At 39.2% G+C, this 15,491-nt stretch overlaps 1 protein-coding gene across 1 annotated transcript in view; it reads right to left on the reverse strand.

Annotated features, from left to right (window-relative positions):
* Window positions 1–595: 595 nt before the first annotated feature.
* Window positions 596–15,491, reverse strand: part of MAP3K21 (mitogen-activated protein kinase kinase kinase 21) — a 55,694-nt gene continuing 40,798 nt past the window's right edge. Inside the window, exons 6-10 of the mRNA XM_033196625.1 lie at window positions 13,485–13,607; window positions 9,616–9,766; window positions 9,149–9,246; window positions 5,624–6,403; window positions 596–3,440 (exon numbers count right to left, since the gene is read on the reverse strand). Of these exons, the coding sequence (XP_033052516.1) occupies window positions 3,034–3,440; window positions 5,624–6,403; window positions 9,149–9,246; window positions 9,616–9,766; window positions 13,485–13,607 (1,559 nt within the window). The 3' untranslated portion in view covers window positions 596–3,033. The remainder of the gene's footprint in view (window positions 3,441–5,623; window positions 6,404–9,148; window positions 9,247–9,615; window positions 9,767–13,484; window positions 13,608–15,491) is intronic.

A 15,491-nucleotide genomic window follows, 5' to 3' on the forward strand; every position in this document is an offset into this window, starting at 1 on the left:
CCGGCCTTATCTCACAATTTTTAATAAAGAGAATTACAGGACGTGTCTTCTATAGCCACCTAGGAGGGTTCCCTATACTTAGCAGATATTCAATGCCTGTTAGGTTTTGCTCCCTCCCATATGGTGGGGTAATGCTATGATCTGCACGAAGTCCTGTGACCTGCTTTCCTCATTCACTCAAGCTTTTATCACTTAGTAAGAATTTCTACATGTTAGGTGATGTTTGAAAGTCTTCTGATTTAAATATAAAATTAAACAATAAAATCAGCATGTCTCATTAATCACTGAGATTTTTTTCACATCCTAATTTCACTGTGCAAAAGTGTGTCTTCCGAAAAGCTGGACTTGCAAAAGGCTCACCATGAAATACAACCTTTCAATGCATATGTAAACCAAAAAAATTTTAAATAAAACATTTCATTCTACCTTTTCTGATGTATTTAATTGAAAGACTCATTTAGTGATTTTCAATTTAATAAATTTAGCAGGTTAATACCTGGCTTATTAAACAATAATCTTTATTAACATAATTTTCCTTATTGAATACAAAATAAACCATTGCAAACTATAGTCACAATAATCAGATGATCAAAGCTACTGAGCAAATAGACCAGCTATAAAAGTTTATTAAAAAAATAGACAACATATGTAAACATATTTTTCAGTCACAAGGCTTCATAATACAGCACATTAGGCCCAGGCCTTAAATCTCTGCAGTGGGAGCACCTTAATTTTTTACTAACAGTAATTGGCTTATCTTTCAGTGAACATTAAGCCTACGCAAAAATAAATAACCAGATTCTGCTAAGTTTACTAACACAGAAAATTGCAAATGTACAATAGATTGCAGCAAAAGTGAACTATCTGCAGTAACATGAGAGATTGAATTGTTATACTGCAATCATTTTAATACAGCTTCATTTTGAAATTCATCACAATGTAGAGTTGACTAAAATAAAGCTAAAGAGGAATAACAGAGATAAACAAACACCTAGATCACATATACTCCCCAACACACACTTGCAAATACATATTTACTAATATGCACACACATGCACACACATCCAAACACACATGCACACACATACAGGAGATGTTTTGGTAGAAGCAAAACTGAGGACATAGTTTCTATCCTTTTTCTTTCATATATTGATCATTTTAGGTATATATTTCCTCTACCCTTAAGCTGGAAGCTATGTGCTCCAAACGGACTGAATACAAAGCAATCATAGTTTCAAACGTGATAACATGTTGGGAAAACCAAATCTCTGTTACATAATTCAATAACCACCCAAAGTGAAGCCGAATCATAGAATGGATGATAAAATAAGAAAATGTATTAAGTACCTGAGACTTTACTGCAAGAATCCAGAATGCTACGTAGTTTTGCTAGGGGCAAAACTCACCATGTAAATACAATCCTTTCATACTGTTTCTCATCTGCTGGATATACCTGTTAGGCAACCACAATGCTTCAAAATTGCCAAATAATATGATTTTCCTTTTCTTCTATGATAGGTGATATTTTATTACACATGATTGAATTTATTTTAAATTGCTGACATTTCAGTTATTCAGTAAACCTTTAGCAAGGTGCAATTTTGAATGAAATATCAAGCGATGTTTTTAATTTAGTTTTTCATTGTTTGGAAAAACTTAAATATCGATTGTCCATCTTCTAAAGAGCCATATTCTAGAGGCAAAAGGGAAGCACAATACATTTAACGTAAGAAACTCAGGCAAATTTACCGAGCTCTCGGTAGCCATTTCTGCACCAATAACTCCAGGTTTGTGTCATATATGTATGACCATAAAAGTGAGTCATAAATAATTTTATTATTTAAATCCTGATCTGCTATTCAAAGGTCCATTTCTGAAAATAATTCATAATATAGTTGCCATTTCCACCATATAAGCTTATTTCAACAGATGTCTAACATTTATCCACAATTAAATGAAATGTGAAATAACAACAACATATTTAACTTCTAACAGTACTGTACTGCTGTTCCTTGAGTTGTCAGTGTCTTTGGGATTATTAGGATAATTATGCATTCAAAAAGAGAAAAATAAAATTAAAACACATGACTGTTTACAATACATGGTATCTGTGAAGAGTTAGGTATCTGTAACAATTTTTAAAAGTCCTACTGGAGAATGAAAAAGCTTTCCACCTCTGAATGTCAAATAAATGGCTACGGATGAAGGAAAAATGTTTTCTATAGGAAAAATGTAAAGATTAGCCTCGCTCAGGGGCACACCATGTGGTCTCAGCCAAATGGCAAGGATTGAACTTTGAACATCTATTTTGGAGTTCTAATGAATAAAATGTTTATAACTTAAATTCAGTAAAGCTTTTATAAGTTACATTCCATATAATTTCCTCAGGGAGAAATATCATTGCATAATGTAAGTGAGAACTGGACATATTATGCATTATCGGCCCACAGCCAAGGTTAGGTAGTTTAAACAGAACTCTATACCTATTCCAGTCATCAGACTTTTAAAAGCCTTTACTTACTAATATCACATTATTCTTATCAAGAAACTAAAGCTCTTTCTTGGCTTTTTGTTGCACAAATGACAATTAAGAAAAGAAACTAAAAGAAAGAGAAAAAAACACGAAACAAGACAAGAAAAAGGAAAGAAAGGAAAAAAGAAAAAAAGGAAGGAAAGAATAGTGAAGCTCATTACAATTTCTGTTGTGTACAAATGGACAAAGACATAAATGAAAACGAAAACATTAACATTGTGCTGAAGGTAATTCCACCCAGCATAGTTTTCACTGGTGCACATCTCTTGTTTTACACTTTTGTGTATTCCAAGTTATAAGAAAAGAATCCAGAGGAAAACCAATAGACATGGCTAACAGCAATCATATACATTGTTTGAGAAGTTGGATATACCTTACTAATTTAGTAACATAGCCACAGCTTTTGAAAACACAGCAGCATGAAACAGTTCAAAGGTAGATACATTGTGTTCATTTGTTCACCTTAAAAAAAATGCTTAAACAACAGTAAGGCACTTAATTTAAGACAGGAATTCTTTCTCCAGTTCATATATAGATGGCCGGCTGGTTTTGCTCCTCATTCTGCACAGAGGCACAGTGTAGTCCCTGCTCTGACCTTCCACGTCAGCATCCAGTAATGAAGGCACATGGGATTTAGTCCTCTCCTTGGTAGCAAGGAATTGGGTGGGATGTGGTCCTGGGCGACCCACTACACAGGCAGCCTGTGCCAGCTGAGACACTGCTGCCTGTGGGTGAGCCTGAGGTGGATCTGAGCGGCTTCTCAGGGAGGCAGGGCGAGGCTGAGGCATGATATGGATAGTGCTGTGCTTCTTGGGTGAGACCTCCCTTGGCAGGTGACTGCGAGGAGCAGGTGAGGGGCAGAGTGGCAGTGCAGAGGCTCCAGTGATTGAGATAATAGCTGCACCAGCTGGTTGAGAAAGCCAAGACAGTATGCAGTTAGAAAGAAACATGATGGTCAACATGATTAAACTTCACTATAGATTATGATTTGACAAAACTGATGAAAATTGAAAAGTGGTTGGACTTTTACATGTTGCCTCTTTTCTTGTTTGTACCGAAGGACTGACTAATGTTATTACCACTTTAGCAAATAATTATTGGCTTATAAGTTAGAGAAAAATATGCTTTCATATGGGATTACAGTGCTAGAATTTTTCCTTGTGCAATTATAAATTACCAATACATACTGACCTACAGAAAGATAATAAACCAATTTATCTAAAGGCGATGAACAATAATATGGCATATATAATATCCAGATATAATATTTAAAAAGTAAAGAAAACTATAAAAATGGAAGCAATTTGTCTTAATATAGCTTTATAACCAATGCTTGTATGGCATTTTAAAATTTAAAAAGCATTTTTTGTATATATTACCTCACTTAATATTCATGACAAGTATATAAGGTTATTGTAATTATGTTCACCTACAAAATAAATAATACTCAAGCTCTACAGAGCACTTAGAGACTTTTACCACAATCTCAATTGTAGAGATTAGGTAAGTATAGTATTAGATACACATATTGTTGTTGTCCCCATTTTATAGATTAAGAAACTAAGGAACAAAATGTTTAAGTGACTTGCCCAAATTCACTCAGTATATAAGTGACAGAGCAGAGATCTGAGCCCAGATAGCTTCCATACCATTAACCATGGCACTACAATGTTTTTTAAGACATTCAAACAAGAAAGCAGTCTACATAATTTTCCCAGCATCACAAACTTACCAAATGGTACAACTAGAACTTGAACCTTTGTCCTATGACTCAAAATCCCATTCTTCCAAAGTACCCATATTATCTCCTCAAATGTCGTATTTAAGTGCCACTTAACCCCAGAAATCTCAAAGCTGAGTATATTCTAGCACATGATACCATGATCCAGTCACGTCAATACTCACTGAATTTTAGGAATGGAAAAAACAGCGCATTGAGGAGGAGTGAGACACTGTGATACAGCAGAAAGATCCCGGGTTTAAATTCTGACACCACTACTTCCTAATTGTGTGATCCTGAATAACATTAATTTTCCATAAGTTTGAATTCTCTTGCATATAATACAGTTGCCATAAAAACTAAGGGACAATTTATGTCCAAGGATTTTAACATCTATAAAGTGCTGTGGAAATACCACTGGTTGCCTTCTGCCCAAGCCTCTCTTGTTGAATAGACTAAAAAAACTATTTAAAAATTGGATTTTCTTTTCTTTCAGAGCTCCCATATCTGGATATACACCTCATGGAACTGTCTGGTGTAACATACATCAACAGGGTAATACTTGCTGTCATGAGGTGAACTGTGTCCCCACAAAATTCCTAAGCAGAAGCCCTAACCCTTAGTCCCTCAGATGTGACTGTATGTGGAATAGGGTCTGTACAGAGGTGATTAAGGTAAAATGAGGTCATTAGAGTGGACCTTAATCCAGTGTGACTGATGTCCTAAGAAGAGATTAGGACACAGATTCACTCAGAGTGAAGACTGTTTGAGAACACAGGGAGAAGATGGCTGTCTAGAAGTCAAGAAGCCAGGCTGAGCTCAGAAGGAACCAACCTTGCAGATACCTTGATATGACTTCCAGCCTGCAGAACTGTTGGACAATGAGTTTCTGCTGAACATCCCCCCAGGCTGCGGTACTCTGTTATGGCAGCCCTAGCAAGCTGATATACCTGCTACACGCAGTTCTGAGCAATGATGTGTGCAGCAGTGGAGTAGACAAGGCCTGTAGGAGGCGAAAGGCCAGTTTCAGTTCCAGCCCTCCCACTCACCCGTGGTTCTAACTGGGGCAGCTGGCTTGTCCTTTTCGTAATGTGAGGGGGCTGGGGGGTTATTCTCCGTGTGTTCTTTCTGCTGTGATATGCTAGTATAGGTTTCAGTTACTGAACTTCAATTACACTTTTCCCAGAGTCCAAATCATAGTTAAATTAAAATCAAATAAGAGAAGGGTAAGATTCTAAGATCTACATAAACAGTAAAAACAAATTATTAAATGTCACCCCCAGGAAAAGATAAAATCGTAAATCCATACTGTTTCACATACTAATCTCCACAGCAGTGTTTTATGCTTTTACCTAATTCATGCAACCTACTTGGGGTTGGATTCCCATCAGACATGGTCCGTCTGTGATGTGATGGTCTATCTTTTGAAGAAGCCCAGTAAGGTACATTCCCACATGTCTGCTCTAGGAAGGAAGAGGGCAAGTTTCCTGATACACTACGAGCAGTGTCAAGTCTTGGCATGAGGCCTGGCTCATGACCCCTTCCTGGAGCAGTGGGAGAAAAATCTGGAATGAGCATCTCAGAGTCACAAGTGACAGGTGTACCGCCCCCCAGTGGATCTTCACTGTCTATCTGCAGCAGGCACTTTGTGGAGAGAGACGGTGTGGAGAGGATGCCCAGGGCACTTGTCCGTGGCAGGGACAGTGGGCTGCTGGCCTCCTCACCAGTGGGCGGCAGGCTTGTGGGAGGACTGGCGCTTCTGCGGGACTTGGAAGCCCGCTGGAAGATTCCCTCTCGTTTCTTCTTCTCTTCCTTGGGCAACGGTTCTTCAGCAGCCTGTGCTTTATGAAGCTCTCTGAGGTCCAGTCCCAGAGCCACTGATGCCAGCAGGACGGTGCACCCGTACAGAGCCGACTCCGTTTTCTTTCTCTGGGGGGATCTACTCAGACTATTCATAGGAGTCACCTCAGTGGAGACTGTGGCAGCATTCGCAGAAGCTGCCTCCTCCCAGCTTTCAGCTTCTGCAGGATTCTCTCTCTGAGCATCTTTCCCAAGAGGTAGATCGATGTAGGCCTGACTGGGCAATTTTATTTGCTTCGGTTTTCTGTGTTCTAATCCATCAGGGGAAAGTTTTGGCTCTTCACAGGACCCTAAATTAAGGTATAAGTACACACACTGTAGTATCACTTTACAGTAAAAGTCATTTAAACAAGATTGTAAAGTAAAGCTAAAATATAATAAATACATATTTTAAATCAAAACGCATGCAGCCCTTTTCATTTTTGCAAATGATTTATCCAGGAGGGCTCCATGGCACAAGTCTCCATGGCCCTACAACTTAAGGTTCCGTGCAGATGAACCAGCAAGCTAGCCATCTGCTGTTTCCTATGCTTCGGGAAGCTCTTCTTCATCATGATCAATACTAGACACTATCGTAGAAACAGTCATCAAAACACAAATATGCACAACTATAGGCACGTAATCACTAAATATGTCACCAAATGTGCTCTTTTCCTCACTTCACCTATATACATGTGTCAGGCTCCATTATCTACAGCTTTCCTGTGTGTAAACTAAGGGTTCTGAAGCGGATCAGCGGTTCTCAAAGCGTGTGGCCTGGACTGGCAGCATCTGCATCCCCTGGGAATTTGTAGAAATGTAAATCATTGGCCCACTCCGGACTATGGAATCAGAAATTCTGGAGAGTGGAGTCCAGCAGTCTGTGTTTCAGCAAGCCTTTACTGAAGTTTGGGGACCATTAAAATAGAAGATTCTCCCAAGAGGTTACAGAATCCCGAAGGTTACAAATTATACCTGCTTCAGAGGAAGCCAACATTCTTATCATGTATGTGCTTAACAGTGCATAATTACACAACCAACTCATGAATCTGATTTCCAAATAACATCTGTAATTTTTTCCAACATTACATCCTAGTATATCTAAACGTGCTTGATGATCTAGACCAGGGGTCCCTGAACCCCAGGCCATGGACTGATACCATGGCCTGTTAGGAACCAGGCCGCACAGCAGGAAGTGAGCAGCAGGTGAGTGAGTGAAGCTTCTTCTGTATTTACAGCCAATGCCTATTGCTCACATTACCACCTGAGCTCCACCCCATGTCAGCTCAGCAGTGGCATTAGATTCTCACAGGAGCGTGAACCCCATTGTGAACCGCACATACGAGGGATCTAGGTTGCTCCTTGTGAGAATCTAGCGTCTGATGATCTGTCGCCATCTCCCATCACTCCCAGGTAGGACCATCTAGTTGCAGGAAAACAAGCTCAGGCCTCCCACTGATTTACATTATGGTGAGTGGTAGAATTATTTAATTATGAATTACAATGTAATAATAATAGAAATAAAGTGCACAATAAATGTAATGTGCTTGAATCATCCTGAAACCATCCCCACCCCACTGGTCCATGGAAAAACTGTCTTCCACGAAACTGGTCTCTGGTGCCGTAAAGGTTGGGGACAGCTGATCTAAACAATTTGAGATGCCAGCTTTCTTTCTCCAAAGAACCCTGTGCTCTTCCCTGTGGTACCTTTTGTTTGGGGTGCCCTCTTTTTCCTCCATTCCTACTCCTTCCACTCCCTGACATTGCTGACCCAAGCTCCCTTTTCCTTCATAAAGGAGAACCTTCAGAAGGAGAAGCTGAACCCGGGTAGTGAGTGCAAAGGTGCTTGTGAAATTGAGCACAGTAGCAATAACAAATTCAAGAAATTTACATTGTGTCTTGCTAAAACATCCTTAATTTGATCAAAGGACCAAAGAGTCTGCCTAAATGATCAAGTATAAAGACCAATTTTATTTTATGTGTTAGTAACCATGCTTGAAGTTTTTCAATGATTTCCATCTCTTCAATCTTTTTTTTTTTTTTTTTTTTTTTTTTGAGATGGAGCCTCACTCTGTCACCCGGGCTGGAGTGCAGTGGCCGGATCTCAGCTCACTGCAAGCTCTGCCTCCTGGGTTTACGCCATTCTCCTGCCTCAGCCTCCCGAGTAGCTGGGACTACAGGCGCCCACCACCTCGCCTGGCTAGTTTTTTGTATTTTTTAGTAGAGACGGGGTTTCACTGTGTTAGCCAGGATGGTCTCGATCTCCTGACCTCATGATCTGCCCATCTCGGCCTCCCAAAGTGCTGGGATTACAGGCTTGAGCCACTGCACCCGGCCCATCTCTTCAATCTTTTAATGCTGAATACTGAATACAAATATTGAATATCGAAAGTAAATCATTATGATTCATTTAAATTAAATAGAAATTCCAATGTAAAACTTTCCAAGCAGTCGTTTTTCTTATTTATTTATTTATTTATTTATTTAGAGATGGAATCTCATTCACTCTATCACCCAGGCTGGTGTGCAGTGGTGCAATCTTGGCTCACTGCCACCTCTGGCTCCCAGGTGCAAATGATTCTCCTGCCTCAGCCTCCTGAGTAGCTGGGATTACAAGCAAGCACCACCATGCTGGCTAGTTTTTGTGAGTTTTTCATAGTTAACCTGCTTCATTGGATTTCATCATGTCAACAGGTGGCACTATAGTAAGGAGCGATACCCCTTAATCTCAGCAGAACTTTCAGGGGGGGTCTGTATTTTTACATCTAATATTTCCTATACTAATTTGGTTTTACATAATTAATTATGATAATAATGTTTCTGGTAAGGAAGAGGAGTTACAAATTCCCAAAACCACGTGAAGCCTAATTACTTCCTGCCATAAAGACTTGATGGAAAATAACTTCTGAATGTAAGTAAAGCTGTAAGAAATGCCATTACTTGCTAATCTCCCCTCTGCTACTTTAATGACCACATAAGACTATAAAAGCAAAGCTTCAGCACAATCAGATGCCAAGGACAGCTCAAGCAAATCCTACCTCCAGAAACACATTTACCTGGCTGGTCCACAAACAATGAAGCCAAAGGCATGGTTTTCTGATTTTTTATTAAGATAGTTGACCAAGGACTGTTGCCATCGGAGAGAGGTCTTATCCTACAAGAGAAAAATGTTTCTTTTCATAAGACAGAAGCACACAGCACACCAATTAGGTTTTGGTGGATACAGGCCAACAATATTTTTAAGGTAGCAAAGAGAACACATTTGTACTCAGTTTTGAAGGGCTGACAAAGTACAAATAATACCTGAAAGTGAGACAGGAAAAAAAAATCTCAGAAACATTCTAACTGCTTAACTAAATAATAGTTAATGTGGCATGATAAATTCATCCTAGAAAATTAAGTTGATATTTGTAAATCTCTGTATTAATTTACTTGCTTTTTGAAAGTCTGGCTGATGTGATATTAACACAGGAATGGATTTGTCACATTATTCAATGAATACCACCAGATACCACACACCCACCTTTCTTTGCAATCTGTTCTTTCTTTCATTTGAATGGAATTTGGTCCCCAGGTACAACCTTTTTTCTTAAAATTCCTTTTTATGTCCTCAAATTCTTCTTGTCGAAAGACTGTGTTCCTGCCCCAAGTTTTATTGCTTTCATCTGAAGTCACTAAAGAGAACATTATTAACAATATCAACCACAACGATCATATTAACCAATATTGGCTTTGTTAAAAAAGCTAAATGAATCTTATCAGTTGTGAAACTACCTTACCCAAAACATGAAAACAATGAGAAAATTATTTATTTCATGCAATCTCTGGTAAGTTTCTTTCTCTGATCATAAAAACATCAAGAAAAGTGGAGTAAGTTAACAGAAAAGATATTGAGGTAAATTAGCAGCAAAGATTTGATTACTTTTTAATCTATTTATTTAGCATTTTGCAACAATCAGGATTTCATTGTAATTTGGGGAGGGGACACCAAACTAAACATGTAACTTAAAATGAACTTAGTACTCTAATTTTTTAACCAAATCAGTTAAAGTTTGGAACTAGAGACACAAACATCATATATTTTTAAATTGTAATTTCAACTAATTTTTCATTGGTCGTCACAATTTATTTATTTACTTTTTGGTCTTCACAATTTCGCTCAGTCATGACAACACTTTGGTTACAGTTGTCTTTTAAAACTTGAAAATATTTAATAGTTTTCCACGTCTTGCTTTTTTCACTACCTCACAGGACGATGTATATTCATTTTTAATTTCTACATTTTACTAAACACTTACATACCATCTCTCTAATTTAAGTGCACTTGAAAGCAATTTGCAGTCGGGCGCCGTGGCTCATGCTTGTAATCCCAGCACTTTGTGGGGCCAACGCGGGCAAATTACAAGATCAGGACTTCGAGACCAGCCTGGCCAACATGGTGAACTCCCGTCTCTACTACAAATACAAAAAATCAGCTGGGCGTGGTAGTGGGCACCTGTAGTCCCAGCTACTCAGGAGGCTGAGGCAGGAGAATTGCTTGAACCCAGGCGGCGGAGGTTGCAGTGAGCCAAGATCACGCCATTGCACTCCAGCCCAGGGGACAGTGCCAGACTCCATTTCAAAAAAAAAAAGTGATTTGGAAATCACCGGGGAAAATTGCTGTTATTACCACACACTTAGGGTAAAAATATCTGAAACATAATAGATGTTCTAAAAACAGTTTGAAATATTTTGATATACAGTGGAATACTCTGTGACCATAATAAAAATGAGGTACAGATAATGATATATAATGTTTATATTATATTTAATATTATCTATAATACATTTTCATTAAAAATTACATGTTTATGGATGCCTGTATATACACACATACATACACAGAGGAGAAGTTACTAAACACAGATACCAAACTTACTAAAGTGTTTAAATTTAATAGAGAGGATTGCAATGTAGAGGGAAATTTAGCTCCTTTATATCACTTTGTAAAATTGGACACATTGTGGATGATGTTTGGTTATGTGTGCTTCAATATTTTCCAAATTTTAAAATATACATATATGTGTGTATATACAAGTGTCTGTGCATATAAATGTGCTTAGGCCAGGCACAGTGGCTCACGCCTCTAATCCCAGCACTTCAGGAGGCTGAGGCAGGTGGATCATGAGGTCAGGAGTTTGAGACCAGCCTGGCCAAGGTGGTGAAACCCTGTCTCTACTAAAAGTACAAAAATTAGCTGCGTGTGGTGGTAGGCACCTGTAATCCCAGCTACTTGGGAGGCTGAGGCAGGAGAATTGCTTGAACCCGGGAGGCAGAGGTTGCAGTGAGCCAAGATGGCACCACTCCAGCTTGGGTGACAGAGTGAGACTCTATCTCAAAGAAAAAAAAAAAAAAAACGTGGATGCATACCTAAATGTACATGTGTATGTGTAACATTCTTGAATCAGTTGTTCATTCTTTTTATTAAAATAGTTTTACAGTAGAATGAGCGATAAACAGATGAGCAGTTTTCATTTAAGTGAAGGCAGCAGAACCGGAAAAGCTTTCAGCCGGGGGTTATTAGACCGGAGTTCATCTCAGCTATATGACTGACTGACCGAGCTACACTCCCAGAGCTATCTACACTCTCAGCTTTAGCCTCCTCACCTTCCTCCCACTTCCTATTTTCCTTCCCCTCTTGATTTGCTCCTCTTGTTTCTCTTTTGTTTCCACATTGATTGAACTTTTCCTGTACTAAGAGGCCGGAAATGGATGGTGAACTCTACACTCAGAAGATGTGTCTGAATCCAGCTTCACCACTTAGTAGCTACCAACTTGGGTCAGTTTAATGGTAACTTCTCTGTCCCTCATTTGGGGATCATAAAAGGGTCCACTGGATGAGGCTGTCAGAATTGAATGGGGGTGTGCACAGACACGAAGAGAGTTCCGGTGAAGACGAGCAGCATCCGGGCTGGAGAACTGGAGCCAACGGCTGCCACACACAAAGCTGGTCCTGTGTGGAAGTCTGGAGTAGAACCTTTCCACCATGTGACTTCTGAGAAGGAGCACCAAGGATGCACCTCCCTAAGCTGGCTGCATTTCAACTTTAGAGGATTGGAATTCATTTGAAATCCCAAATTATTTGCTTTAACTGGTACACATCTTGGGCCCAGCCTGGTGTGCCCAGTACCCCTTCCTGACTTCTGTGAGGTGGTTTTCCCCAGAGCAGGTGAAGACACAGGAAAGAGGGCAGAGGAGTGGCCAGGCAAAAGCGGGGTTGGCACAGTGTCCCATCTGCTCGTCCCTTTGTGGAGCTGGGAGACCAGCCCGGGAACCCTTTCTGCCTCTGTTAATTAGGCCTTTGCCGAGGCAAAGGCAAGGTTTGAGGTATGGTTTTATACAAAATGCATTCTCAGAGAAACAAATCAGTTATAATAAATGACAGTCCTTTAAGTTCTAAAACTATAGCCTCATTTAGATCCTGTTTCTCTGTGGGAATCCTGGTGTCCAGGAACTTGCAAGAGAAATCTCTGCCAGTGCCAAGGTTTTCATTATCAAAAGAGGAAAAAAAAATGAGATTCCACGCAAGCCTCATTAGACAAAATTTTCTTTTGGATTTTTTTTTCTCCAAATAAGGATGGGTAAACAGCAGGGAATTAAGTCTGGTGGAGAAAAGAGGATCTAAATGCATGGTTTAACACAGACTTAGGCTAATTACCACATTACTTACAGACATACGCATTAATCACATTCTTCTTTTGCTTAGCCTACTTTCAGGGGTTTATTTGGACTCACCTTTGAAAAAAATTAGTAATTTTATTTCATCCACTAAACTCTGATTCATAGTCTAACTGAAACTCTCACAATGCAAAGGTGCCAGGCAAATCAGCTGTCTGTACTCTCCCCTCCAGGACAAATGCCTGTTCTAAAACCAGAATACTATCAGGAATTTTTAAGTATTAGGTTGGTCAAACCTAAAGTGAATTAAAGTTAAATCCTGAAAAGCAACCATTTTTTCCCCTCACGAAACAAAGAAAGAAATGGAAGTAATCCTGAAGTCCTGATGCCATTTTTCACAGTATCCTGACACAAATGGCTGGTGATATAATCAGGTTATGCTAACGCTGTGTGCACGTATTTAACAAAATGTCTCGAGATGCATGGTTTCACTTTCTACTCCAGGGCCAGGTCGCATCACCAACTGCCTAGCGTCTAAAATTCATTTGTTGTGAGTGGAAATTAGACTAAGGAACCTATGCTCAAATTTTGTTTCTCTAATAGTCGTGGCACCTACGAAATGTCCCACGCTCATTTACAATCTGCTATGAAAACACATCTGCTCAATTTGAATCCAAGTCAAGTTAAAGGAGAGAAATCAACACAGGAGCCGCCGTGGCAGTGCACAAAGCTCACACTGTATGGCGCGGAGCCGGGGCATCATTGTAGGACTGCTCGGGGGACTGGAACTGCTGCTGTTCAGGCTCCGCCGTTTGTCCAAGTTGGGAGAGGCCTGCACGGTTATCTTGTGCTGGAAATCTGTTGGATGCAAAAAGGGAAAACTGATATTTCATGGTTTTCCATTATCTTCATAGCCATGTCTTTAGTGCACAGCAATCAAAACAAAAATGGTCAGACCCTAACTGCAAAATACATTGCAGCATCGATTTCTTATTTTGGTTTCTTACTTCTCAGGATTTAAGTAATAAATAATGATTCAGAACTTACGTGTTGGGTATAGTCACACACACACACACACACACACACACAAACAGAGGAAAATATGAAAGTCACGAATCATTGAAGAATTTATAACCTGGGAAAAAAGAGTTATCTGCATTCAGTCTGAGATAGTTAAAAATAAAATTAACGCTGAGCGTGGTGGCTCACACCTGAAATCCCAATACTTTGGGAGGTTGAGGTGGGCAGATCACTTGAGGCTAGGAGTTTGAGACCAGTCTGTTCAACACAGCAAAACCCCATCTCTACTGAAAACACAAAAATTAGCCAGGCATGGTGGCACACACCTGTAATCCCAGCTACTCGGGAGCCTGAGACAGGAGAATCACTTGAACCTGCGAGATGGACATTGCAGTGAGCTGAGATCGCACCACTGCACTCCAGCCTGGGCAACAGAGCGAGACTCTGTCTCCAATAAATACATAAATAAATAAATTAAATTACATTGAAATGGCCCTGGATTTAAATGAGTCCTGGTTCTCATAATATAACAAGCTGTGGACCTCAAACCAGTAAGGAACTACTTTGAGCCTCTTTCTTCACCTGCTAAAGTGAGCAACAATATTTCACATGGTTGTGGTGGTGGTGAATCAAACAGAAAATGTAAATTAAAAGCATTTTGTACTCTAGGCATTCTACAAATGCTGACTCTTATTATCTAGCTGTAATATGGTAGAGATATACCAAGATCTATAGGTTCATATGGAAGAGAAAGCAATATTACCAGAGGAAAGAGGGATGTGTCGGGGAAAACTTTATAAACCATCAGGAAAATCATTAACAACTTGGAAGGAGGTGAACGACATTACTGGATATTCTTTCAGTGCAGAGCTGAGCTTAACCTTTGATTGATAGTTTTTCTATTGACTGAGTTATTTTTATAACTAGGTGAGAGCAGAGGTTAACTTGTAGATTTTGTCTGGTGATGATGCAAATAACTTCTGTCTGGAGAAAAAGACAATCCCAAATGGTTTATTGCCATATTAGACCTCAACCAGGTTTGCTTTTAACCCAGCAATCTAATCCTGCATTCCTCTATTAATTTGCCCATAAATACCTCACTCCTCAAATTCTCATTTGAATTGGTTTTACCTGGTTCCTCAATGATTAATGAGTTTAATAAAAATCTTTGACATATGCCCATTTCATATTTGCAAGAGACTTATAACTTACCTTTTTGGAAGTTATACTTTAAAGAATTTTAATGAACGAACTGCTATTTGAGATGAAGAGGATTCAGAAGTTGGTAGGCAAAGACAGCTATCCAGTTATTCATACTAGAAATCTGAATACTTTTCTTGATATTGTCTTTTCCATTACCCCACATATCCACCAAGCACAAAATATCAGGTAAATTCTGTGCTATATATTTTTCTTGTAGTAGAGAAATTTATATTCCAGGTTATGGAGTTAGCAAACATGGATCTGAATCTCATTTCTACCACAGCCATATGAATTTTGAGAAAGTAACTTAAGGTCTTGAAGTCTCAGTATCTTTACTGACAAAAATGGAAAAGAACCAATTATTACTATTTCACAGGACTGGTATGAAAAATTCAGTGCAAAGAAGTATAAAAAGTACTTACTACAGGGCTCAGGACATAGTAAATGCTAAATAAATGTTTTTATTTCTTTTTGTTCTCTCCATTTGCATGGCCATCACCATGTCATGCCTAGCCTGCT

This window comes from Trachypithecus francoisi, unplaced genomic scaffold (assembly GCF_009764315.1).
Source record: "Trachypithecus francoisi isolate TF-2019V2 unplaced genomic scaffold, Tfra_2.0 Lachesis_group5, whole genome shotgun sequence".
In the NCBI taxonomy this organism is placed as follows: Eukaryota; Metazoa; Chordata; class Mammalia; order Primates; family Cercopithecidae; genus Trachypithecus; species Trachypithecus francoisi.